This window comes from Acipenser ruthenus, chromosome 16 (genome assembly GCF_902713425.1).
Source record: "Acipenser ruthenus chromosome 16, fAciRut3.2 maternal haplotype, whole genome shotgun sequence".
In the NCBI taxonomy this organism is placed as follows: Eukaryota; Metazoa; Chordata; class Actinopteri; order Acipenseriformes; family Acipenseridae; genus Acipenser; species Acipenser ruthenus.
The window spans coordinates 19,771,617-19,798,776 of NC_081204.1; the positions used below are offsets into that span (position 1 = coordinate 19,771,617).

The 27,160-nt window shown below is 39.8% G+C and overlaps 2 protein-coding genes and 1 long non-coding RNA gene across 7 annotated transcripts in view; 1 reads left to right on the forward strand and 2 right to left on the reverse strand.

Moving 5' to 3' along the window:
* LOC117963432 (U2 snRNP-associated SURP motif-containing protein-like) overlaps window positions 1–3,241 on the reverse strand; it is a 29,684-nt gene extending 26,443 nt beyond the window's left edge. The window contains exons 1-7 of one of the 2 annotated variants that reach the window (XM_058989001.1): window positions 3,072–3,241; window positions 2,028–2,109; window positions 1,501–1,615; window positions 1,274–1,386; window positions 912–979; window positions 711–808; window positions 398–462 (exon numbers count right to left, since the gene is read on the reverse strand). In XM_058989001.1, the coding sequence (XP_058844984.1) occupies window positions 398–462; window positions 711–808; window positions 912–979; window positions 1,274–1,386; window positions 1,501–1,615; window positions 2,028–2,105 (537 nt within the window). In that variant the 5' untranslated portion in view covers window positions 2,106–2,109; window positions 3,072–3,241. Of the gene's footprint in view, window positions 1–397; window positions 463–710; window positions 809–911; window positions 980–1,273; window positions 1,387–1,500; window positions 1,616–2,027; window positions 2,113–3,071 lie in introns of both variants that reach the window. The other variant, XM_058989000.1, reaches the window with a different exon arrangement.
* LOC131697770 (uncharacterized) lies at window positions 2,551–10,375 on the forward strand. The gene is made up of 5 exons (XR_009307481.1): window positions 2,551–2,706; window positions 4,134–4,300; window positions 4,925–5,129; window positions 9,392–9,488; window positions 9,875–10,375. It is a non-coding gene; the product is annotated as an uncharacterized LOC131697770 (long non-coding RNA).
* Window positions 10,376–13,121: 2,746 nt separating this feature from the next.
* The window catches only part of LOC117412442 (plastin-3), a 66,940-nt gene continuing 52,901 nt past the window's right edge, over window positions 13,122–27,160 (reverse strand). For all 4 annotated transcript variants that reach the window (XM_034020884.3, XM_034020882.3, XM_058989003.1 and 1 more), the window contains 7 exons: window positions 24,357–24,552; window positions 18,437–18,515; window positions 16,758–16,872; window positions 15,999–16,132; window positions 14,959–15,085; window positions 14,580–14,704; window positions 13,122–14,225 (listed from right to left, as the gene is read on the reverse strand). In XM_034020884.3, the coding sequence (XP_033876775.1) occupies window positions 14,093–14,225; window positions 14,580–14,704; window positions 14,959–15,085; window positions 15,999–16,132; window positions 16,758–16,872; window positions 18,437–18,515; window positions 24,357–24,552 (909 nt within the window). In that variant the 3' untranslated portion in view covers window positions 13,122–14,092. The remainder of the gene's footprint in view (window positions 14,226–14,579; window positions 14,705–14,958; window positions 15,086–15,998; window positions 16,133–16,757; window positions 16,873–18,436; window positions 18,516–24,356; window positions 24,553–27,160) is intronic.

A 27,160-nucleotide genomic window follows, 5' to 3' on the forward strand; every position in this document is an offset into this window, starting at 1 on the left:
ATATACACACATATATATATATATATATATATATATACACACATATATATATATATACATATATATATATATTATTATTATTATTATTATTTATTTCTTAGCAGACGCCCTTATCCAGGGCGACTTACAATTGTTACAAGATATCACATTATACATTATTTCACATTATACAGATATCACATTATTTTTACATACAATTACCCATTTATACAGTTGGGTTTTTACTGGAGCAATCTAGGTAAAGTACATTGCTCAAGGGTACAACAGCAGTGTCCCCCACTGGGGATTGAACCCACGACCCTCCGGTCAAGAGTCCAGAGCCCTAACCACTACTCCACACTGCTGCTATATATATATATATATATATACACACATACATACAAATTGTACATATTACCTTTGGGTTAATGCTTCCGATATACAAATTGGTTGTGTGCGGGTCTCCTAAATCATCATCAAACACTAGGAGACAAAAGAAAGTGGTTCAGTGGTAGATCTTTTTTTTTTTTTCTTTAAATATACCTTGGAGCAGTGAAAATGTACCAAGCAATACAGGTCAGGACAACTGATAAAATAAAAATCATACAATATAGACAACCAGGATCATACCATGCATTATGGTACATATCAAATCTTTATACATTTACATGATAAGCGGAATATCTTCATACTTCTAGTATTGTCAGGCAGGTTAGGAAATTCTATCTTACATGACCGTCGAGGCGGCTGCATTTCCATGTCTCCATAGCTGCCGGGTTCGGATGTACATTTTTTTCTTTTGTATCGCTCCTCACGCTCCTCCTGTATCCTAAAATGTAGATTTTTTTTTTTTTTCCCAAGGTTGATTTTATAGTGTGGAAATCGCATTGCCCTAATCAAAAAAGACTGCAAGGTATCGCGCAAATACTTACTGTTTGAGTTCCTCTTTAAACAGTTCCAGGTTACTTTTCTTTTTCTCTTCCGTTTTCTTCTTTATAAACTGACAGACAAAACAAAATATTAATTCCACTACTTCATTACTAATCAAGCGCTATATATGTGTGTAATTTATATTTATTATATATATATATATATATATATATATATATATATATATATATATATATATACCACACAATAATATGTCTTGACTTGGTTTTGAGCCATAGCCACGAGTGCATTGCTAGCTCAAAATTAATGATAATTGAGTTACACAAAAATTAGGCCGGTTCCCAGTCTGCCTGGTTTGGATACATCAGTAGATTAAGACAATTTGGCAACCAATGGTACATACAGGTTTCTTTGAGTCTGAAGATGGTGTTGATAAAACATTATTCTGCTGCACTGGAGTTAATTTCGTCGCAGGCCGGTATAGTTTGTTCTTCTTAATTTCTGCAGCTTCCTCCTCTGTAATGTAAAATAAATAAAAAGGAGAGCAGTTGTGGATTCACACATTTTACCAGCTATATCAAACAAACCATGTTTTAAGAAGTGGAGGATTTCAACATTCATATTCTGTACCTTTTGTTGCATTTACAATGCCCCCTCGCACAAAGGTCTTCACAGTGCTGTCATCGCTACCATCAAAGGATGCTAAAAATTCTTCAAACACTTCTGCAGCTTTCTCTTCTTCCTCCTAAACACAGATGAGTTTGATCAAACATACTCAACACAACATTTGAGTGAACAACGCATTGTTTGTGAGCCTTACTTAATGTGTGTGCGTGTACAGCACTACCTATTTATTAGACACTGCAGCATAACACTTCAGCTTAAAAAGACCTACATCCCCCAGCATGGCTGTAAATACAAAGTCTGTCAGTCTTATGAAAAGTGTAAAGCCCCAAGACCGAGGCGCATGTTAAAATGTGCTTTACATGTAAAACTGTAGGACAGTCAGACCTCTTTACAGATTCTGATCCTCTCAATAAAGAATGACATGTAATGTATGGACTCCTCTACTTTTATGGGGATAAAAACTGCACATTAACAACATATTAAACAGCATGGAAAACACAACATGCAAAGGGTTTGTAAATGTCACTTACCTTTTTCTTAAGTTCATCTTGTTCCTTTTTACTTAATGTCCGTTTAGTGGCAAAGGCTTTTAGCTTGCGATCTGCCATTTTTCTACTGGTGGAGAAAAAATATATAGGTCTACATATAGGTTACTGACACAGCAAAATAATAAAAAAAATATTTTGCAATACATGACGCAAATGATGAAGAAGTATTTTTGGTTCAAGTGTCTTGCAGGTCCCCTCTGAGGACCAGTCAATACCTTAAATGGTGTGGCTTTAAAAGAAAAGAAAAAAAAAAAAAAAAAAAACGTAGATGAGGGTAGGCAGCTGCCCTCTGGCCCCTGCAATACAGATCCCTGTACAATACAGTACATACTTTTAAAAGGGCCACTGCATGACAACACAGCGCGGCTAAGTTTATACCATGATAATTACTTTATATATTTTGTACATATACACTTCATGAATCAGTTTAAATATGTGTTTTTATTATATCAGTACGGTTTGCTTTACATGTAGTCAACATTACTTCAGAATGAACCAACACTGAATAACGACGTACATGAACCGGAAGCACTTGAATACAATACAGAACATTTAACCACATGCAAATAACAGCTGGGATTTGTGCAGGCTCTTAAACGTGTTGATAGCGATTGCAATTGATTTTACAATGACGAATACCTGCCGTAATGGAGTACCACCGGTACGTGTCTTTTTTTATTGTATTTTTACCCCTCGGTCATTGTCTGCGGTCAGTACAAAACAGAATGCATCAAATAATCACGCTACGTATGAACTAAAACATATTTAATGTGAGTATTGCACTATATAAAGTGCAATTGAGCCGTATCAAACACAACAGTCTTGTTTTAGCAGTAAAACACACACGGTACTGTTGTTGCTAGTCGTACATGTTCGTTTGTTGCGCCCCCACCCCCTCTTTTCTCCAGGCTCTGTAGCACGTACTAACTTGCCTGGATCCCGTTTTCATTTCTCAGTTATGACACAGCATACGCTTCTACAGTAACTACAAATACAGCAGTGCATAAATATTGAGTAAAAACTTACAGATTTGTAACTCGGATGTTGTCCAAACGTAATAACAATTGTTATTGATCCGCCATGTTGAACTGGCTAAACTGTAGGTGCTCCCGACGTAACACAACGTGACTCTACCTCAGCCAATGAACATTGAAGGGCGTCCTAGCTTTACTTCTCAGTATGTATCGCGGGCATACGATGCATGCTTGAAAGCAAACAGTATTGACAGATGAGAGGTTTTCAATTTAGGACAATCTGGAGCTAGGAAATGGGAAGGGTGGTTTTAAATGTATGGTGATGTTCTAGACTTATACATAATGTTCTTCCTTTACAAAGATGGCAGATGCACTGTGACATCATGCCTGTTGCCCTCTGATCTCTATAGATTTGCTTTAACTGCCTCAACACTATAAGATCACTTCATGTGCAGTTTAAGACCCACATAGAGTTTGAGCTGCATAGAATGTGAATAAGTGGCACAGGTGGGGCCCTAATACTTGTTGCACAGGAAGTTTATTTAATTGTAATGGCAGTGTTTGTGTTGTGCCGGTCAGTGAGTGGGAAAAATAATATATATATATATATATATATATATATATATATATATATATATATATATATATATATATATATATATAGCTGATGAGAAGTAACTTGTCAGTATTGTTTTTTAGCTTGTTTGTGCCAATGAAATGCAAAAATAAAAATGTCTTTGCTACAAAATAGATGTATTTCGACCAGTGCTTTTCAATCAGGGATACGCGTACCCCCGAGGTACTCCTAAGGATCATAGGGGGTATGTACAAAGTAAAAAGAAAATAATCTTGGACTGATTTTTTTAAACTGTATTATATATTATCGTTAAGCCACTGTGTATAAATGTTAGATTTTTGTTTAGCAGCTCAGAGGTTAGTATAGTGTAGTTTCGCAATGATCACCCACATGTACACGTGTGTCATTCCACACCAACTCAACCAGAGCCGTTGCCCGACGTCTCAGATTTTGCTAGAAAAATTCAACAGGAAGTTTTTGGGCCCGCTGAGTTCAGAAATGCTAATGTTTTATTTTTATTTTTATTTCCCCTTCGAGCTGTGACCTGGCAAAGGTCAACCAAAAGTGAAAAGGTGACCCTGACCAGGAAACACACCCTGGGCTCAACGAAGACGCTGCCTTGTTTGACTCATAATGAATAGGGCTTTCGAGAAAAAAAAAATACCAGGAGCCCAAGATCTACAAGAATCAAGCAGAACATTTTGGTATTTGCAGATGTTTTATTTCTGGCAGATTTTTGAAGTTGCATTTGTCATGCATTCGAGCATTGCTTATGGCCACTTTGTTGAGGTTAAGTACCACATAGTCCTAACCAAACTGGCGTTATTCTTCAATTTTGCATTATGTGGGGTTAGATCTAAGGTAAAAAGTGACGGAGTGTGCTTCCAGTGGCACTAGCTTGGAGCTGAGGGGTTATGAACTTGCGTGTGGAACTTAAATTTCTTTGTTACAGTGACACATTTGAAACTACCAAAACCTCACTTAGGTGCGTTTTAAAAACTACAAACTGATAGAAAACAAAAAAAATAGATTACCATGCTAAACCTAAGGAACTTCAAGGGTTAACAACTTCCAGAGTCACTAGAATTTCACATCTCCTCCTATTGGAATCAAACTAAAAATCTCAGTTCTTATGACACGTATATAACTTTGCTAAAAAGAAAGTATCTTAAACATTTTAAAAGTTGCATGCAGAGTGTGGTTGGTTAACAACTGCTATAGAAACCACACATCACAAAGTTCAGTAATCATCAAATTTAAAATTACTGCATGTGTGAACTGGAACGGGGAGTGACATTTTCTTCACAATGTTCTTCTTCCATTCATAGAACAGTCTGTCCTCAGAAGGGCCACTTGAAGGTGTTCGGTCCGGCAGGATGCATCACCTTCACTTGTGCTCCATCATCAGAGACGTTCTCAGCTTCTCCAGGGAACATGTTATTGTGCTACAGCACCTTCACCCTGTCACCAGATGCAGCTGAGCTGGACCCTTCTGGATAACTGCACCTTTCAACACTGTCACCACTTTCACTGGTAAATGAGACCTTTATCTTGCCTGGGGTATCGGGTACAAAGTGGTGTGCTTCCCTGGAGTCGGTGATGGCTAGGGCGTCGTCATACCTGACATTAAGGAAAGGGTGGTTCTCTTCAACCTGTTCTTGAGAGACGAACATGACCTGCACACAGGCTATGTGTACTTTTGCCCATTCATACAGCTGGTAAGGGGTAAGAATGATGTTGCCTTGAAGACTAGCTTGTGCTGCTCTTGCCTTAATAGTACCTCCCACACCATCACACAGACTTTTTCTTTGTGATGTGGCAAAGTAGTCGCCACCGCTTAGAATGGGCGCGTTTGTGTTAATGTGATTCACCCGCAGTAAGCGATGGACAGTATAAACTCACACACAATAACCTGACATTCAAAATGTCCCCCAATCACCAGTACAGTAATCAAAACAAACAAGCGTGTATGCGGTTTTATTAGGGAGCTCCCCTAAATCCCTGTTTAGAAAGATACAGGGTATTAATGCTTGTGACAGAGTAGCCGTCTGCTGTGTGGATGTGTGCATTCGCTGCTGAGTGACAGTCAGGAGATCGAGACGGAGGCTGAAGTTGATACGGAAGGTGAACAGGATTTATTTACATATTGTAGCGCTGAGCTGCAGGGTTTTCAGGATATAATGAGCCAGAAAACAGTTGCGGTTCAAAGCAGTAAGAAACCGCTGTATTTATTTATTTTTAGCTTTTAGTTACTCTCAGTCCTCTCCTCTCACTCACAAGCTCAATCTCTCTTAACTCTCTCTCTCAATTCTCCCGCCACCAGATCCTGCTTCTCTCTTTCAAAGTGTCATCTCCAGACACACACCGAAATCCCTCCCCCTTCCTCACTCGTTGGTCCAACACTCTCTATCTCTGCCTGGTCACACTCACTTTCAGCTCTAAGTCACACAAGCACCAAAACACACAGAGAACGCTAACAGATCTGAACAAGAATAACACAGTTTACAAACACACATTATTTACAGAGAACTCCCACCCCCTTCCCCAGTCCATAATCAGGTCCATTCCCACACTGTCCCCAACTTTTTGAAGCAAAGTTGCATTGTTTGCTGACTGACAGAGTTCCAAGCATGCTTTAGCAAGCACACAGCATCTAACAGAGACATTTTATTTACACTGAATTTTTGTGCTGATGCTCATCACTTTTCACTTTCCAGCCATGCTTGCTTGCTGTTGCAGTCAGTGCTGTTTTTTCAAACTGTAATAAACCTGACACTGCATACAGGGATTAAATAGCCAAGGTACAATACAGGGGTAATCGCTCAGTAACGAGGTGCAAACAGCTGATTAATTGATCTGTCAAGCTTTTTTACTACAGTAAAGTGCTGCCTTTTTTAATTAAATCTATGTGAATAGTAAGATCAAGTAAGAGCGATTACTACAGTATAAGCAGTGCATTTGTTATTTAAATCTGTGTGAACGGCACATAACGAGATCCAAACAGCTGAGTTTGCCCGAAATATATGGCGTGCTTAACACGGTATAAATGATGCCTTTGTTATTGAAATCAATGGGAATGGCAAACAGCAAATGCTATTTGTCTGATATAAATGGCCAGGACATGCTTCACAAGCACCTGTCATACAAGCTTCTTCTTCAAGGGAGCACACAGTCTTACCAAGCAAGCTTTTGTAGTCCTCCTGACACCACACGCCTTTAACATTAACATTACATTCTGATGGTACGTACAGACGCACATGGAGTGAGTCCCAGAAGCTCCAGGCAGTATGCACCACTTAGGCCGCAGAGCTGCAAATGACGAGAACCCAATCTTCTTGTCGCTCTTGGAAGGTACGATGGGCCTTGCGACGGTCGACAAGCATTAAGTGCTTTGGCTTCTTCACTTTCTCTCCATTGATACGCACGGTTACCACCTGTTTTGCCCCTGGACATACGTGACTCACTTCTTGCTCTTCGTAGAAGACTCGTACTTTCATCAAAGTCCAACCACGTTTAGAGTCAGGCTTCGCCATCAAACCCTTATCCTTTTTTTTAGCTTACGTGCCAGCTTGACTTGATGAACTGACCATGACTCGGGTGCCAGAGTCAAAATCTGGACCTGTAGTTCCTTCAAAGTAGTCGAAGAGGTTCTGAAGCACATGATCACTGTCTGGCTGTGAACAGGCTGGATGAGTGGTGACGTCAGACCCAGGAAAGGAAACACAGAGGACGGTGAAATGAAATGATGAAGGCGCTTGCTTGCGCCGGTTTATAATAAATAAAAGGTTTGAACAAAACACAACACAGGACACGGCACTTGACGCCAAAATAAACAGACAGATAACCAAAACGAACAGACACTAACACACAGGGACGAACACTAAACAAACAAGTACCGTGCTGGTCCTCCAGCACCACGTAGCAATTGGTTATTTACTTTTTTACTCTCCTCACTCCCATTCTTTCTCCCTGAACACACATCCCAGTGCAGCCAATCTGCAGGTCTTTTATATTCTGGCCGAGGGGTTAACTAGCTAGTTATTATCTTATTAGCCCTCGGCCTCGGTTTAAAAATGATGCGCGACTGTCAGCTAATTAAATACTCAGTAGCTGATCAGTCATTCATCTTCACAAGGTTCTAAAAACACACTAAATCAATAACACATAATGGTGGTGCTTTTGTCCGCACCGCAACAATAATAATACAATAAATCATAATATAATAATGATAATACAAAACATACAAATATACAAATAATAATACACGGGCGAGGTGAACCCCGTAACACTGGCACACTTGGAACATACGCTGGATTGGATGTACTAGTCGAGCGGATTCTCCAACACCCAACACTTTTGAAAGATTACAATTTCTGAACTCAACTGGCCCGAAAACCCCCAGGTGAATTTTTCTAGCAAAATCTGAGACGGTTGGGCAGCAAAATGCCCCTTTTCTGGTTTAGTTGGCGTGGAATGACTCATGCTTCATCCACCCATTTCCATTGGGTGGATGAAGCAGGCGTGTGGCAGTTCTGCCTATGGAGAGTGCTCTGTGCTGCTAATGAACCTTGCAGATTTAAATTAGTTGTATAATTGAATACTAATCAGTGAAGCACAATGTTTCTGCATTTTTTAAAAGTATAAATGCTCCGGTAAACATGAATATAATCACAGTGCTGTAAATCCAGATTATCCTGTGTATTGTTTCTCCAGTCAACAATTGATACATTCCTTACATGCAAAAGAAAAACTAAGGAATAAAACAGTCTACAGAAAGTGCCAAGCCATGTAAAGTTATACCGAGTCCCTTTGGATACGTTTTATGCTGGCTTTAATAAAAAGTTTATCATTGTTAGTTATTCTAGTTTTTTCTTGAGGTTAATGCTTTTGATGTTGTAAACATTTTAAATGGTACACAATTATTCTGAGCTGGGAAGTAAATGGTAACGTGATAATCATTTACAGTGCAGACGATTTTGGATTATGTATAATAACTTTGCCGAATAGAAAGCGAATACATTTGTTTTCAGAGAGATTCTGTGCATCAAGAAAATTGTAATTAAACATCCATGTTGCCATTGAATCTGATTCTAACCCTTTGGAATTTCTGAAGCTACTGCATTCCCTAGATTTTGTCCAGCATGTTAAAGATCCTACGCATATTCGTGGCCATACTTTAGATTTCATAATTTCTAGTGGTTTAGTTGTTCAAAATGTCAAAACTATTGATTTCACTATTTCTGATCATGCCATTCTTTTCTAGATTAATTTGCCTTTAACTGCAAATAGTCTGAAACATACAATTAAAACACGGGTAGTTCATTCTTCAACTGCTGGAAAGTTTTCTGAGGCATGGAGTTCATCTCCACTTCCTCAGTCTTTATCATTAGATGAGCTGGTTAACACCTACAACACCCTGACTGGTATCACAGATGCTGTAGCAGTTAAAACTCAGAGTGTCTTTAAAATAAGCTTTGGTTTGGTTTAAAGAAGGCATGGTTTAAATTGAAAACTGAGGGTCGTAAACTGGAACTGAGATGGAATGAATTTAAACTGCATGTTCAATACTTTGCATGGAAAAGCCATCAGGAAAAATATAGCAAGGCTCTGGCATTGTTATTATTCTAATTTAATTAAAACCAATAAAAACAGTCATAGGTTTATTTTTGCTTGCCTAGATAACGCTGTATGTGCAGCAAATACCAAAACATGAAATACAGACTTCACAAGTTTCCCATTATAGTTGTAATTGAGGTACATGTATAACCCTACACACCTGTCTGTTACATGCACAGGAGCTGAGAGTCTGTAAACCTGAACTGTCTCTGCCTGTCCCGGTGTCTTCGGAAGAAAAGTGCCATTTGGTCACCCTAGTAATAACGACTTTAATGGGTAAGTAGGACGATTTGAATGTGATGACCGTAACTTTTAATTTTTTTATCGATTGATTCGGAATTGAACATGGTTTATTAACATAGGTATTTACTGTCAAAATACTGTAAAATAAGTTTACATGTAGAACGCCATAATAGATGGAACGAGCACAATTTACTGTCGATCACGCCATACCATGCAAAAGAGCATATTTGGATATGATTCGTCAGTGTGATGCCAGTACCATGGTGCTAAACATCACGGGAATGCTTCGCACATAATGCAGATTCCTTGCTTTGTTTTCTCATTTTTTTGCCTAGGAAGGAGGAGAGCCAGAGGCGACTTAATAGAGGTAAATTGTCAAGGGGTTTAACAAAGTAACTGCTGAGAATTATTTTTCTTAGGTCACAGAGAACAGAACCAGGGCCCACGAGTGGAAGCTGAGGAAGGGCATATTCAGAACTGAAGGGAGAAAGAGCTTTTTCACAGAAAGGGTGGTGAACCATTGGAACAGGCTGCCGGACAGAGTTGTTGAAGCAGAAACTATTGGATCCTTCAAGAATAAACTAGATGCTGTCATGAACAATACTGTATAACCCTCTCTGTGACCTTAATAAGACCTTTAGCTAGCCACCTGGAGGGAGGGCTGTCCGTCTAGCCATGGATTCCCAGAGGTTTCATTCTCCTCCTAACCTGGTTCGGGGGTTTTTGTTTTTCCTCTCCGAAGTCTTAACGGACCACGCTGGCACCAAAGCCAACCAGCATAGGTGGGCCGGGTGGCCTTTTTCTTTTTCTTGAATTTGTTATGTTCTAAATAACAAGTGTTTGACCTGAATGACCTTCCATAGGCAAATATGAGAGAGAGAGCAAGCCCAGAATATATCCAGAGGCTAAAAAAATAAAAGTCTCCTTACTGGCATAATTTCCTTTCTTGTTTTTTTTTGTCCTGTGGTTGCTTTTTATGTATTTTTCTACACATAGTACTACTTTGTGTATGTAATACGTGAGTGTAAACTACAGTAGGCCTCCTCTGATTTTGGATGTGCAGTTCTTAGAGCTGTATTATTGCTCAGGATACAATGAAAACAGGACGCAAGCAGGACACGTCTTTTAAATTGGCAGCAGTGCAAAGTTAAAACGGTTAGCAAACGTCAAACTAAAGGTGATTAATTACACAGAACCACAAAAAAGCAACGTGGTGAAATGAACTTCTAAGCAACTAGCAGAGCAATATCCCAAACAATCTCACGAAACTGGGGGGAGCAGCTTTAAAGAGAATCAGACTTCAAATTAACCAAAGCCTTTTGGTTTTGTGCAGATGCAATATACCTCTGCATCCCCATGATAATGCAAATCCTAAAGGGAGGGCAGCTTCCAGTTTGCAGATGCAATATACCTCTGCATCCCCTTGTTAATGCAAACCCTAAAGGGAGGGCAGCTTCCAGTTTGCAGATGCAATATACCTCTGCATCCCCTTGATAATGCAAACCCTAAAGGGAGGGCAGCTTCCAGTTTGGAGATGCATGAAACCCTGATTTGCAGCTCTTGCAGTAGCTGCCCTGTGGTGCTGAACAGGTCCTGTGGTCAATAGTGTAGATGCAGAACAATCCTCTAATCTTAATGTGCTCAGGGATGACATCAAACGTGAAGTTGTAATGTAGGTCTTTTAATACTCAACCACAGCTGTGTTTAAATAGACATTAACGAAAAGGATATTGTTGTAACATTCTCAATTTACAATTACTATAAAAAATGTATTTCGGTGATTTTTTCAGTGATTTTTTTTTTTTTTTACATCGGACAAAGAATACATTCTTGTTACGGTTGTTTTAAAAAAGTACTGTTAAAAAAAGTTAAATAAATGAACTAGATGTTTATTTAGCTCAAATATTTAAATATTGCAATATAGAACAGCCTTCTATTCCTCAATCCACACTTTTTTTTTAAAATAATTGCCTCTAAACGTACAGGAACTTTTTGAAATACTCTGCTTGGCCAAGTCCCAGGTAAAATCACACCACAAGCAGACTGGTCACATTTTATCACCTCATTCCCATTCTTTAGCCAACTCACAATCCTTTTTAAATGCAAAGCCCTCTGCAGGACGTGCGTCCGTTTGTGTTAAAGGTTACCTTGTGTTCCATTCTCGAAAATCCTCTGTGCAACATGGACTATTTTCATGAAAGAAAAAGAAAGATAGTCTGCCTAAGTAGTCTGTTTTCCCTTTTTTGTTTATTTCAGTATTTCTAAATGTATAGTTATTAGTGATGCAACAATTAATTGATCCATTGATTATTGATCACCTGGCCTTAAATTTCACGAGCTTCGATTAATCGATACATCAAATTAGAGCACAGTTTGAAGTCTCCTGTTGCCGGTTTGCATTAAAACCTTCAGTGTGTGAGAGTGCTCTTCTTTTAGTGCTAGTACGGTAGATAAACAATGTCAGCGCGTTCCTAGGATACACACATTTGGCCTCTACATTTTCTTGGGCCAAGCTAAATTAAAAGTAGGCCTATTGTATTCACGTTTTCTTGATTTAAAAATAATGGCAATACGTTGTTTTTTTTTTGTTTTTTTTGTTTTCCAAATGGAAGAAACTGACAAAGATTGGTCATTTTGGGGGCTTAGGGTTAGGGTTAGGGCAATATTATATAAAAAGAATCTGAATTTAGTACGGTAGTTAAATTAGTCAGGATTTGTGAGATTAATTCAAATGTTTTGCTTTGCTTAGACAGAAAATGTTACCAGCAATGAACAACCATAGTTCAGATAGAAATGACTTCTGTTAAAATATAGTATTTTTTATTATGATAACAATGTTAATAGGGACATCTGATATTCTTTTCAGCTGTTAAAAACTCAAGTCCTTTGTATTTCTTTTATTTTATAATAAGTGTTCTAATTTGAATGTAAGCTGTGTCTTTGTTTAACAACAGTGTTTTTAGTTATTGTATCTTCTGTTAAAACAAATGTTTGTTCATTATTTTGAAAAATAAAACATGCATTGATAATGCATTGATTATCGTTGATAAATGCCTATACGATAATCAAATAAGAAATGAGGTTGCCGATTGCACCACTAATAGTTATGGATGATAAAAATGTTGTAGAACGCATGTACAGAGTTTTCAAAGCAAGTCAGTTGCAGGAAACTAAAGCACTCGACAGTGAAAATGTATGTGACCCCTCTTCTGAAACAGGGGGAGAGTTAACCCGTGTCTTGTATATACAGTAGAACTCCAGACTGCTGTGCCACACTGTCATGAAGGACTAGGACGGGGATAGATCAAGTTAGCCATTCCAGCCATGTTCAATGATTTATTGAGCCTCCCTCCACCAAGGTCCAAAAGTACTTTATAAACTCCTTGTAGCAGAGGCACCTGGAGTAGAATGACCCTCCAGAACCAGAGGAATCCACCCTGATGCACAAAGCCAGTCAGCTGGAGAGGAGCTGCTAGGCAGAAGGACCATTTCCTCACTATAACTGTACAGTGTGAGAAATTCAGCTGCAAAGAAAATTGAACTAAAATCCACAAAAGCAAAAGCCCCATCTAAAACCACCCAAGAGAAATCTTTGCAGAGCAGTATATTGGGTGAAAGCACTGTAGCTGGTAGTCAGTTAAGTTGAATGGGAAAACACTCAAGTGGTTTGCTGTAAATAGATTTTATTTCAGTCAACCGACAGCCACTGTGTTACAGGTTTTCTACAATGGATATTATTAATGGAGTACAGTTTTATCCAGCAGTTACAGAGCAGAATACAGCCAGTCAAACAAGAACACTCTCCATAATGTTGGGTTCTTTGAACCTGTGGTGACAATACTTCTTTACACTTGTAAAAATATCTTTGATTCTAAATGGTACAATTCATCCATTTTCTTAATACACCCAACCCATGGCTTCCCTCTCCTCTCCCACCCACAAAAGCGCTTCTTTTTCACAGCTGATATTGACTTAAATAAAAATGCAGAGATCGTTCATGCATAGTTTTTATTTTTTTGTAAAAAGCATGTCTAAAGTACACACATTTATACGCAAGATTCATAACTGTAGAACGTACTACAGCCTCTACCTGGAATGAATAATTTTTTGGTAAACTGGTATATAAGTAACAAAAAAAATAAAAATAAAAAAGTAGTTTAAAAAAGCAAAGCAGTTTGTATCAGCCCTGTTGATACCCCTGTATCCCACTGAGATGTATGGTCTTCTGAAATGAATGATCAAAACCTTAAACCCAGATAAATGAACATGCACATCATAAAATAAAATCTACAAGTTTGCTTACATGGCTTCATGTGATAAATATGAGCACTTGCTGGTTCTTGCGTACTGTGATATGAATGCATTTCAATGTGTACCTTAGCCAATCAACCCATACTAACTTGGGGAAAGAGAATTTGCCTTTTTGTTTTTCAGATTTACACAACCCCCTTCCCCACCCCAAGCATCCCCTATTACACTTCTTGTCTTGCAAACTCAAAACTCTTTAGAAATGTCCTTTAATATTTAAATGACGGCTGTACTAATTCCTAAACCAAAAGCCTTTTAACCAGCAAATGGCTTATGGGCCAGTCGTTTGCTTGCGGTGAGAGAGGCAGTTTAGTTTAGTTTAGTTTGTGTTACACCTTCTTCAGGCCCCTTCCCATCAAACAAGCAAAGACGGTCATCACCATCTTGGGCTTCACCTCGACGAGGTCGTCCGGCAGGGCGTACACCCGGGCCCCGATCTTCCTGGCCATGGACACGGCATACCTGCAGGGGAGGAGAGGGCTTGCGTTAGTCCCTAAGGGAGTGAAGACCCACAGACAGGTAAATCACTGACACACCCCACCCCCAGCTATCACTATCCCTATGACCTGCAAACACTGCATGAATGTCGGCTCTGAAATACCGATGCCTCAATATAAACCCCAGGGTCTGAAATGCTCAATGACCCGTCCTGAAGAAGTACTAACAAGGTTTTACAGAATGAAGGTTTTGTCCACACTATCTGATGTTCAAGTATTTTCTTTGCAGTAAAAACCACTGAATAAATACACCAATACTATGTACACAAATACACCAATACTATGTACACAAATACACCAATACTATGCACACACTTACTTGGCGTTTTCTTGCTTGTCTTCATCAGAAAGCTTCCCTGTCTTCACCATATCATAGTCAATGCAGCCAGGCTGAATGGCATCAATCAAGTCAACAACAGCCAAACTTGTGCTAATTTCTTTGTCCTATTAAAAAAAAAACAAAAAAAAAACAAGACAACAAAATAAACATCTAGAGCATAGTACCACTAGTAACTAAAGAAAAAATATATATTGCATACACATTTTTTAATTAATATGTAATACAATAAACTTTATGCCAATAGGCAAACCTATGAAATTCACATTTGAGAGTAGATGGGAAGTACTGAATTGAAGCCCCAGTGCATTACAACTCTGGCATATCTCATACCGGCAAGGATTCCAAACAAGTTCTGCACCTTAAAGCTTTGGATCTTGGTTTTCTTGTCAGCCGCAGACAGAGTCGAGTTGACCCACTTTACAATGATATCATCGTTAACTTTGGCCCCATCTTCTCCGAGGTCCTCGAGCACATTGAGTGTGTATCTGCAGGGCAGGACGGGAGAGTTAGTACAGAGGAGCACCCCCCCCCCCCCCCCCAAGCTAACAGAGGAGCACACACACCCACAGCTAACAGAGAAGCACACACACCTAGCTAACACAGGAGCACACACAACAAACACTACCAGAGGAGTACACACACCCAACGCTAACAGAGGAGCACACACACCCAACGCTAACAGAAGAGGACACACACCCAGCTAACAGAGGAGCACACACACACCCAATGCTAACAGAGGAGCACACACACACCCAATGCTAACAGAGGAGCACACACACAGCTAGCAGAGGAGCACACACACCCACAGCTAGCAGAGGAGCACACATCCACAGCTAACAGAGGAGCACACCCACCCACAGCTAACAGAGGAGCACACACACACCCACAGCTAACAGAGGAGCACACACACCCAACGCTAACAGAGGAGCACACACATCCACAGCCAACTGGGTCATGTAAAAAACAGATGCCCTTATATTTCATGTATTAACAGTGATGGGCCAAATACTCAAAACACTGCTTGAAATGTACTCTATGGCAAAAATATTCTTATTTGTTTATATAACAGAATTACTGTAAAAAGATATCATGCAAAGGGAAACAATGAATGAATGAATGTCTGAAATGAATACAAGGCAATGTGAAGGGTTTGTTTTACTCCAGAGAGATTTGGTTTACTGCAATATGGTACGAATTATACTTTTGTTTTCCATCTAATTTAAAATGAATATTTGAATATTTGTTAATTTTAAAAGAATGTTTAAACATGAAAACCCATGTCTGTCTCAGCGCACTTTATTAAGTACAAACATGTTAAGTCCACAGCCACTGCTTAAATATCAAATCGTGATGTGCAACACATTAGGCACAGAACAGCAGGAGAAAAAAGTACTCTACCGTCTCATTAGCTGCCACACCAGCGCCAGGGTCAATGTTGCATTGCCATCATTCAGGTCCTGTCCACCAATACCCACCAGGGAAAACTTAGCAGGATGTTTACCCAATTCAACTGCATAGTTGCAGTTTTCCAGCTGCAAGAGGACGGATAACGTTAGTCAGGAGTGAAATTGACTCCTGAATAACCAATTAATCATAAACAAGGAAGCTGAAAATACAGAAAGCGTTGTACCCTCATCTGCATGTATCACGAAGTCATGTACTATAATACAAGTTAAATCTTACAGGACAAGCATTATGAAATATTAGTCTATGCAGTAATTGCTGTAGAGAGGGGATTTTGTTTCAACATGTCCTAAAAAGAAAATTTAAAAAAAGAAAACTGTGCTATGAACACATTATAGAAAAAGAAAACTGTGCTATGAACACATTATAGAAAAAGGTCCAAGTTAACAATGCACACTAAGAGCTGACATACCTCTCTATTTTTTAATGTAACAGGCACTATTCTATTTATTTTTTTTTACTTGACTTTACTTTTACAATTGACAGCATGGATTAGATTATATGAATATATTGTACAATGTGTATGCACATGTTTTGAGTTGTGTTTGTGAAGTCTAGACACTTTTACTGCCTGTATCGGTTGCTGACTGCACCTCTCTGAATAAATGACAAATGTATCAGCTGTACATGGCAGCTACAAACCAATAACTCTCATTCACAACTCCACCATCTCAGCAGAAGAACCCAGCTCACCTTTTTCATATTGGCACCAAGTTTAGGGTATGGGGGTTTGTTAACTTTGTTCCAGTCAACTGGAACCTTGATCTTTTCATAGAGCTGAAGAATAACCAAGGCATCCTGCAGGTCACTGCAAAACAAACAGACAAAAACAAACTGTAAAAGAAAGACACCACCACACCATTCAAAGCATACCACACTGTAAAAGAAAGACACCACCACACCATTCAAAGCATACCACACTGTAAAAGAAAGACACCACCACACCATTCAAAGCATACCACACTGTAAAAGAAAGACACCACCACACCATTCAAAGCATACCACACTGTAAAAGAAAGACACCACCACACCATTCAAAGCATACCACACTGTAAAAGAAAGACACCACCACACCATTCAAAGCATACCACACTGTAAAAGAAAGACACCACCACACCATTCAAAGCATACCACACTGTAAAAGATACACCACACCATTCAAAACATACCACACTGTAAAAGATACACCACACCATTCAAAACATACCACATTGTAAAAGAAAATGCCCCCTGTATAGAGACAGATAAGAGACCCCCTGTATAGAGACGGGTAAGAGACCCCCCTGTATAGAGACGGGTAAGAGACCCCCTGTATAGAGACAGATAAGAGACCCCCCTGTACAGAGACAGATAAGAGACCCCCTGTATAGAGACAGATAAGAGACCCCCTGTATAGAGACAGATAAGAGACCCCTCTGTATAGAGACGGGTAAGAGACCCCCTGTATAGAGACGGGTAGGAGACCCCCTGTATAGAGACAGGTAGGAGACCCCCCTGTATAGAGACAGGTAGGAGACCCCTCTGTATAGAGACGGGTAAGAGACCCCCTGTATAGAGACGGGTAAGAAACCCCCTGTATAGAGACGGGTAAGAGACCCCCTGTACAGAGACGGGTAAGAGACCCCTCTGTACAGAGATGGGTAAGAGACCCCTCTGTATAGAGACGGGTAAGAGACCCCTCTGTATAGAGACGGGTAAGAGACCCCTCTGTATAGAGACGGGTAAGAGACCCCTCTGTATAGAGATGGGTAAGAGACCCCCTGTATAGAGATAGGTAAGAGACCCCCTGTATTAGAAACAGATAAGAGACCCCTCTGTATAGAGACGGGTAAGAGCCACACCTGTATAGAGACGGGTAAGATACCCCCTGTATAGAGACGGGTAAGAGACCCCCTGTATAGAGACGGGTAAGAGACCCCCTGTACAGAGACGGGTAAGAGACCCCTCTGTACAGAGATGGGTAAGAGACCCCCTGTATAGAGACAGGTAGGAGACCCCTCTGTATAGAGACAGGTAGGAGACCCCTCTGTATAGAGACGGGTAAGAGACCCCTCTGTACAGAGACGGGTAAGAGCCACACCTGTATAGAGACGGGTAAGAGACCCCCTGTACAGAGACGGGTAAGAGACCCCTCTGTACAGAGATGGGTAAGAGACCCCCTGTATAGAGATAGGTAGGAGACCCCTCTGTATAGAGACGGGTAAGAGACCCCTCTGTATAGAGACGGGTAAGAGCCACACCTGTATAGAGACGGGTAAGAGACCCTCTGTATAGAGACAGGTAAGAGACCCCTCTGTATAGAGATGGGTAAGAGACCCCCTGTATAGAGATGGGTAAGAGACCTCCTGTATAGAGACGGGTAAGAGACACACCTGTATAAGTGGTTGACGTGTGGATTCACACCAAGAGAATTCATCCAGTTGCGGAAGGTCCTCTCCTCTCGGGTCTCACCTGGGGAGCGAAACAAATTTAGGGTCAACTATTATGAAGTCGACGATGCGGTTTATTCAATTCATCAATCTGGTGTTGCATCTAAATACTGCTACTGTCTAAAAAATTGATGAAAGGTCCAAGGTTATTAAAAAACAAACTACTGCAGAAAAAAACACATATCCAACCATGCACGTTGATCTCTTCTGTTTGTTTCTGCCTGTATCAGGTTCAAATTTGAATAGTTTAAAGTAAAGCGGTATTTAGCCCCATCAAATGAAAAGAACCCACAGTGTTGAAACTGCCTTCTTGACCTCCTCTACTGGCCGACTGGTCATGCCTTCTCTTCACTCTCCATCCACCCATGCCCACTCCTCCTCCTTCCTAGCCCCTGTGGTGGAACCAGCTACTGGAGAATTTCAGGACTGCTCCGTCTCTCACTGCCTTCCGCCACCTCCTCAAGAACCACCTGTTTAGACTGCATACTACATCTCTTGATCTACCCCGCCTACTCTGCACTGGACTTTCACAACCTCAGCACCATGTTACTGGATCCTCAGCTGATGCACTATCCTGCACTATTGCACTACTATCTTGTCACTGTAGATACAAATACATTTGAATTAATTTTCACTTAAAAACACTGAGTTGTAATGATTTACAGAAATCTGAGCATCGACTTCCATCTCTCAAATAGGTTACACAGACACGCGGACCGGTGTCACACAGACACGCGGACCGGTGTCACACAGACACGCGGACCGGTGTCACACAGACACGCGGACCGGTGTCACACAGACACGCGGACCGGTGTCACACAGACACGCGGACCGGTGTCACACAGACACGCGGACCGGTGTCACACAGACACGCGGACCGGTGTCACACAGACACGCGGACCGGTGTCACACAGACACGCTGACCGGTGTCACACAGACACGCTGACCGGTGTCACACAGACACGCGGACCGGTGTCACACAGACACGCGGACCGGTGTCACACAGACACGCGGACCGGTGTCACACAGACACGCTGACCGGTGTTACACAGACACGCTGACCGGTGTTACACAGACACGCGGACCGGTGTTACACAGACACGCGGACCGGTGTTACACAGACACTAGTCTCTCGTTTTTTAGCTGACAGAATAAACTTGATAGTCCAAAACGAGGCATCTCCTGGATTCTGGGATTTCACATCATTTCCATCAACTTATAAGTTGTATTACTATCTGTATTCAGCACCTGCTCATCAATAAAGCTACATTGCTATGGGTTCCTCAGGGATTGCATAATAAACATGCTCATGTCCTCCATCAATCAGAAGGGATATCACTGAATCTCATTCCAGCCACTCAAGGACATTCATTCCCAGCAAAACGTCATGTGTTTTCTGCAACCTTTTCAAAATGATTTTCAATATTGCAAATTTACCACCTGGAACATACATCTCTAATACAAAAACTAAATGTGTTTTTTTTTCAGGTTTAATAAATGTTATTTTGTAGACAGAAAAAAAAAAAGTTTATCAGACATCAATTTTTAAATCTGCAGAGGCAAAAATTCTCATGTTTGAAAATGAACCTACGTACATGCAATATAACCTCTAGGTGGAGCCATAACATCAACTTCAGCTGTTAGGACATTTATTGTTATTTTTCTCTCTCAACAATTTGATTTAATAAGAAAACCAATAAATAAAAATAAAACACAGTCTGGGAGTTATTTTCACAGTTGTTGTATGATGCTACTGAATCACATAACTGCATTAGTGTAACAGGCTGTGTTGTGTGACACTCTGCCATTACAGACTGTGTGTCCTGTCAGTGAGAGGAGGTTAAAAGCTCTAAACCCATGAATGCAGATGATCTTGGCTCTCTTGCATTGTGGTTTAGAAGCTCGATTGCGGTGCGTGGGGTCGCCAATTCACGCCCAGCATCAGCCCCATTACATTCGCATACTGAATATTTCCGTAGAACACAGAATTAACGTGGGTGCAATTTTTTTCTGATTGAAGCTTCCCTAATATACGATACAAACAGACCCTAATAAGAAAGCAAGCTTGATTTATCATACAAGGTTAATGTGGATTCCAATTAATACAACTCAACATGCATACTGCTCTAATACAATATCCTCACTAGCCATGCTTACCAACAGTGTTTGAGCTGCAAAACAAAGAGGGTCCTAAAGCCCTTTAAGGACGTGATGGTGTAACACGATCATCCTGAAGTGTCATTCTGCAACCGTGATCGGGTAAACACATTTAATACACGCACTTCATTTCTTTGACTTACTGGTCATCATACTTTCTAACACAGCTTGTTAACGCTTATAAAATGGGTATTTTAAATGATTGGTCAAAACAGGTCACATGGCGGTGTTGATCTTACAGCTTATTACCAAGGGTCGGCACTTATTTTCAAACAGGGGCAAATCACTGGTAGATATCCATACGCCACTAGAATTTTGAAGAATACCAAAAACGGCAGACATATTGGAATTAAATAGCAATAAATATGACTGTCAAGATTCATGTAAACGTTGACCTTTTGGGAAATCGAAGTGTATGTGAGATCTTGAATGAGTCTGAAATCGGACACCAACAATTAAATTAAAAGTAGTGAAAAAAACAAAAGTAAATATAAAATCAATTTAAAGCTCGCCATTCTGATCACTCTCCGCTCCTTCTCCCTGAACTACAGCGTTTCCCTCTCTCATTCTGAAAATAAACAGTCTTTTAAATATCTTAAACGTTCAGCTTTTTACAAAGATTAGGGTCACTCTTAAGAGACTCTGGTGGTTAAATTGATGTTTTGTTGCCGTTGCTCCCGGTCTGTCTGTCTGTTGTTCTCCTCTGGTCGGTCTGCCTGCTGTTACCGGTCCCACCCCCTGCGCAGCTGTGTGATCTGATGCAGAATATTTAGAAATGCATCGAATTCCTGCCGTACCTTTCTCTGCACGTACATTCGTCCAGGGACGATGGTATCATCTCTTCTGCTGTGCCCTGTATTGTTTTAAATTGTTTAACACAGGCCTAGCAGTCCTCCACGTTGTCCAGCCATAAACTGCAAAGTCAGTTTGATAAGTAACCAGGTAATGCAAATAACGTCTCACCACTGTGAAGCGGTAGCACAAATCTGGTATGGATACCGCACTACCCCAGATAACAAAGAACGATTATATATCAATATATATATATATATATATATATATATATATATATATATATATATATATATATATATATATATATAACTTTTTTCTTAGCTCAGTTTTAGACGAAAGGCTATTTAATAAAAATGGCTTTTTGTCAATTAAAATGATTGACACTTGTTTTCAATTTAGTAGTTATCCCACTTTCTAAGCGCAATAAGGCACTTCAGGTTATGTGATATACTCTAATATCACCACCAGTGGTGGCTGGTGAGGTCTGTGGCAGGGGAGACGGGAGCGCGAGTGGAGAATTAGTGAGTTTGAGTTGTGGCTGAACCCAGCTGTACGGCACTCTTATGTGTGTTGGTGTGTGTCAGAGGTGCCTACCTATGTATATAAGGGTGTCACAGAGCAGCTCACAGGTTGATGGTGTTAGTGTGGAAAAAGCTCCCTAAGTGGGTGGTTAGCTGAATACGTATTATTCTCCCTCCCTTTCTCTGATCACAGGGCGTCACACAGCAGGGCAGACTGGGTGGATGGCTGTTTGAGGTCTACTCTGTCTTTATCAATCCCTCCTTTTCTCTCTCTCTCTCTCTCTGGTCTGTCTCCCTGTCTTTACTGTTTCACTGCTGGTAATCTACTGTAATAAACAAGATAATAATGTAATATAATCTACTGTATTAATAAAAAATGCATGTTTGCTTGTTTGTTTTAAATAGTTTTTTTGGAGAATTATAGTTAATTAAATATAATTAAATGATATATTAATATTACATTAGTTACACCATAGCTCGTGCTTCCTTGTTCTGCATTTAACCACCAATGTAATTTGAAGAAAAAAAAGAGAATCCCCCCAGCTATAAATGTATTTGAACTATAATGTAGATCACATACAAATGTCCAGAAATAAGCATACAGCTGTATAATTTATCACCTCAGTAGAATTGTAATAATTTCATAATAAATAATGTTGGCTTTATTAAGAATTTAATGGTAAAAATGGCAATTTTAAATTTATAATAGTTAAGTTGATGAAAAAAAAAAAGGAGCTCCTTTCCTACCTCCCTAATTACTAAGGCTTATTCCAAATATATTAATATTTCCTAATTGGTGTAACTGTGATAATTAAAATTGTCAAGTTCAAAATTCCAATTGCATCTAGCTCACTGTATCTCTCGCTCTCTCTCGCACTCTCACTGTTCCGCACTCTCGCACTCTCTCTCACTGTTATATATATATATTTTTATTATTACATTTCTGAGCAGACGCCCTTATCCAGGGCGACTTACAATTATTACAAGATATCACATTATTTTTACATACAATTACCCATTTATACAGTTGGGTTTTTACTGGAACAATCTAGGTAAAGTACCTTGCTCAAGGGTACAGCAGCAGTGTCCCCCCCCAGGATTGAACCCACGACCCTCCGGTCAGGAGTCCAGAGCCCTAACCACTACTCCACACTGTTCCGCGCTCTCACTGTTCTGCGCTCTCGCACTCTCACTGTTCCGCGCTCCCTCGCTCTCTCTCGCGCTCTCTCACTGTTCTCAATCCTCGCTCTCTCGCACATGTGCAATACAGGGTCGGTGGCGCTGTCTCCCTGTACTAAAAAGGTTACTGCGCTTAATCCAATAAGAGAACGCTTTCAAGCATCACGTGTCTTATGCAATTTCAATGGGAAGAAACTGAGATAGGCAAAGCCCATGGAGGAAGCACCACCATTGGAATTGCACCTGCAAAGGGCGATATATTGCTACCAGTCTCTATTTTTGTACTGTTAACACACGCACACACATTCACACAGAGACATATACTTATTATTAAATATTAATTGTACTATACTGCCTCCCTAGCCTCCCCTGAAACCTCCTCTGATCACCACGCCTCGGGCGCGTTGCAAGGCACAAGGTGAAGCCAGGTCACCCTGAAGTGCCTTATTGCTTACATATCATTGTATAGGGAAGGGACTGAATTCCACTGCCCGATTTTTTTTTTTTTTTTTCTTGTGACGTCACTGAGACGGACATTTAATTTTTAAAGGGCAGAGAAAGTTTACAGCAGCACGCAGAAAGAAAACAATCACAGGAACTTGTTTTAAAAAAAAAAATGGGAAAACACTGTAAATCCGATGCATTTGACTTATAATTATATTAGAACATGTGTTTTAATATATATATTTTTACAACATTTATAAATTTCAAAAAACAAAATAATGTTTCATGAACTTACTTTATAAGATACATTTTCAGGAACTATTTTATTTTGAGAAAGATTTTGCGAAAATTAAAAAAAAAAAAATCGAGAGTACTGTCCATTATTGCTTATAAAGACCCTGAGGGCTAAACATTTATTATATCATCACTCTGGTGATACAATGTCTTGTAATTTGCCCAAACATCAATATTTTTCAACAAAACTTTCAGGAAGTATTGTAAGGTCCCTTGGGTCATAGAATAACATGCCTGTAAACATGTAACTCTAAGCAGAATACAGGATAATAAAATGACGTTAAAAAATATATATGTGAGTGAAATTTCTTATGGTTTCTTAAGTACTTTATAATGTTCCCCAGACTAAAAGGACACCATTTAGTCTGTTTGCACGAAAGATAGGAATACAGCCAAAAAAAACTCACTGAAAAACATTTGGTCCTTAAAGGGTTAACAACATCTCGCCATTTCCTTTCAAGTCACAGACTTACCTTCCAGTAGTTTCCAGTCAATATCTTGGTTCTCTGGCTTGGTCAGTGCTGGGTACTTGTTAAACAGGTTAGCAACGAATGCCAGGTTCAGCTTCGGGTTCCCACTGACCACATCGGCTGGGGTGACGAACTGTCTGCAGCCCAGTCTGTCCGCCTGCTGCAGCAGGAACTCGGCCCTCTTCAGGTCATCCTTCTCCTGTTCATGTTAATAAGCAGAGACGTTGGAGGATAGCATATCTAAATACTGCTTAGTTTTGCAGATTATTGTAATGCACTTTTTTCTGGTGTCCCAAAAGGTGTGGTATCCCACTTGCAGCTTGTTCAAAATACAGACGCTAGAATTCTGACTAAAACCAGAAAACATGAACATATTACCCCAGTTTTGGCCTCTTTACACTGGCTCCCTGTGCAGTATAGAATTGATTTTGCTGTTAACTTACAAGGCCCTGAATGGATTAGCACCTAGTTATTTGCAGGAGTTACTGACCCCGTATCTTCCAAACCGCACTCTGAGATCACAGGATGCGGGGCTGCTGGTTATTCCTAGGGTCAACAAAAGCAACACAGGAGGTAGGGCTTTTTCTTGTAGAGCTCCTGAATTATGGAATGCTCTCCCTTCGCTTGTCATGGAAGCTGGGACTGTTGCTGTTTTCAAGTCAAGACTGAAAACGCACTTTTATAAAATGGCTTTCTTAGTGAGTTTTAATGTAAAATTGCTGCTTTTGTATTATGTGTATACTGTTATTTAAATGGTCTGACTGTGGCTGTTGTATGTGTGACATGCTATGCAAATGTATTGTGGTTTGTTTGTTTGTTCTGCTATGTACTGTACAGTGCTTTTGTTTTGTTTTTATTTGGTGAAAGTCCACATACATTGTTGATAAAAAGAAAGCAGAATATTGAATAAAATGTAAAAAGTTCAAACCTCAATAAAACAGATCAGCAGTGTACATAAAAATCACAAAAATAGATAGACAGCATCGTGACCTAATACCCAGGATGTCAACTTATTTCCACTGGGGTCCTGTTGATATGAAAAGGGCAGAAACTATATGCAAAAAGAAATGACATATTGAAATGAAAATGTTATAATATGACTCGCAAGGGCATTCAGGAAGACATGGTTTCTTCCATCTGAAGTCTCCTATTAGATAAAAATGTCTTTACCTCCTTCTTAAAAACATTCACGCTGTTCAAACTCTTAAAATGGTTTGGTAGTGAATTCCATATCTGTATGCCAGTGAAATAAAAAGTATCCACAGCTGAGCTATTTACCGTTGGCACAACACAGTTATAAATACTATTTCTAGTAGAACCATGCTGCTCTACTACTCTCTTGAAATGGTTATGTAAATAATTACTTGATACATTATTATGAATTTTGAAAACTTGATTTAGTTTTAAGTGATTGGCTCTGTCGTTGACATTGAGAAGTCCAATACTAATTCATTATTTCTGTCCAATATGTGACCCTGCCTTTTATAAAGAGAATTACTTTATGTTGTGCCAATTGTAACGTTGTTGGAAAACATGGAACAAGTATTGAATAGCAGTTTGCTACGCATGAGGAATGACGGCTGTATTCATGTTATTTTTCTGAAAAGTGATTTAACATTGGATAGAAAAAACTGTTAGTTCCAAAAATGCAAGCACTGCTGTGATAGATGAAAGCTGGCTATATACTCTGGGTATATAGATACTTGCACTGCATTGACTCAGAGCAAGCAAAAAATAGCAGCTTCATTGAGCAATGGATGGTAGCAGAGAGCTGAGAAAAACACCAAGTTAACGTATATTTAACTATACTTAAACAACTGCACATTGGAAGTAAATTGAAGGCAATATGGTAGAGAAGTTAAGATTCTTTTGTGTCAAAGCAAATGGCTGGCCAGCAGCACACGGCTGTACAAACAAGTCCTTTGACCTCCAGCCCTGACATGAAAGAAGCTTGCCCTTCGGGGAGTCCACTGGGGTATAAAACTAATTCTTAGAATATACAGCTGGTTTATGAGGGGGTCATAAAGCTAGTCTTCAAGGGGACCAGAAGAGACCAGGCTCTAAGACTTCAGAGAGATCCAAAGAGTTAATGCCACTGGGACCAATGGGTCTCAGGCAAAACGGAGAGATAGGAACAAGGAAGATGACAAAAACCAGATGTATGGACCTTTGTGGCACCAGGGGTCTGAAGAATGCACTGAGTTCAGAGGTCTTCACACTAGATCACACACACACACACACACACACACACACACACACACACACACACACACACACACTAAATGAAATATATGGTAACAGGATAATGAGTTGTACCTTTTCTATTGGTTAAGTGTCAGAGAAAGAGGAGGAGAGAGACACCTATGCAGAAGGGTATTTAATGTCATGCAACAATTGTAAGAACGAGTATTCTGTTTGTCCTGTACCTGGGACCAGACTCCCTGCATATTTCAATAAACCTAACAACTGAGTGAAGAAAAGGACTCTGTGCATTTTCTTGAATCTACTTACTCACCATCCTTTTTTTTAAGTTACTTCAAACGTATTCTTCACTTTTTGGGTAAGGTCTGAATACCAACATGAACAAGAGTAGCCAAAATGGCATTGAATTAAAGCTTGACAGACCATTTTTAATTTTTCCATAAAAAAAACACATTTTAGACGAGTTAATTTTCTTTATAATTTCATGTGCCACAGAATCGCCTGACATTATTTCATCCAGGATAATGCCAAGATGTTTAACAGAGCTTTTTCTTTCAATGACATGACAAAGCTCACAGTGTGTTTTCTTTTCCTCATAGAGCTAA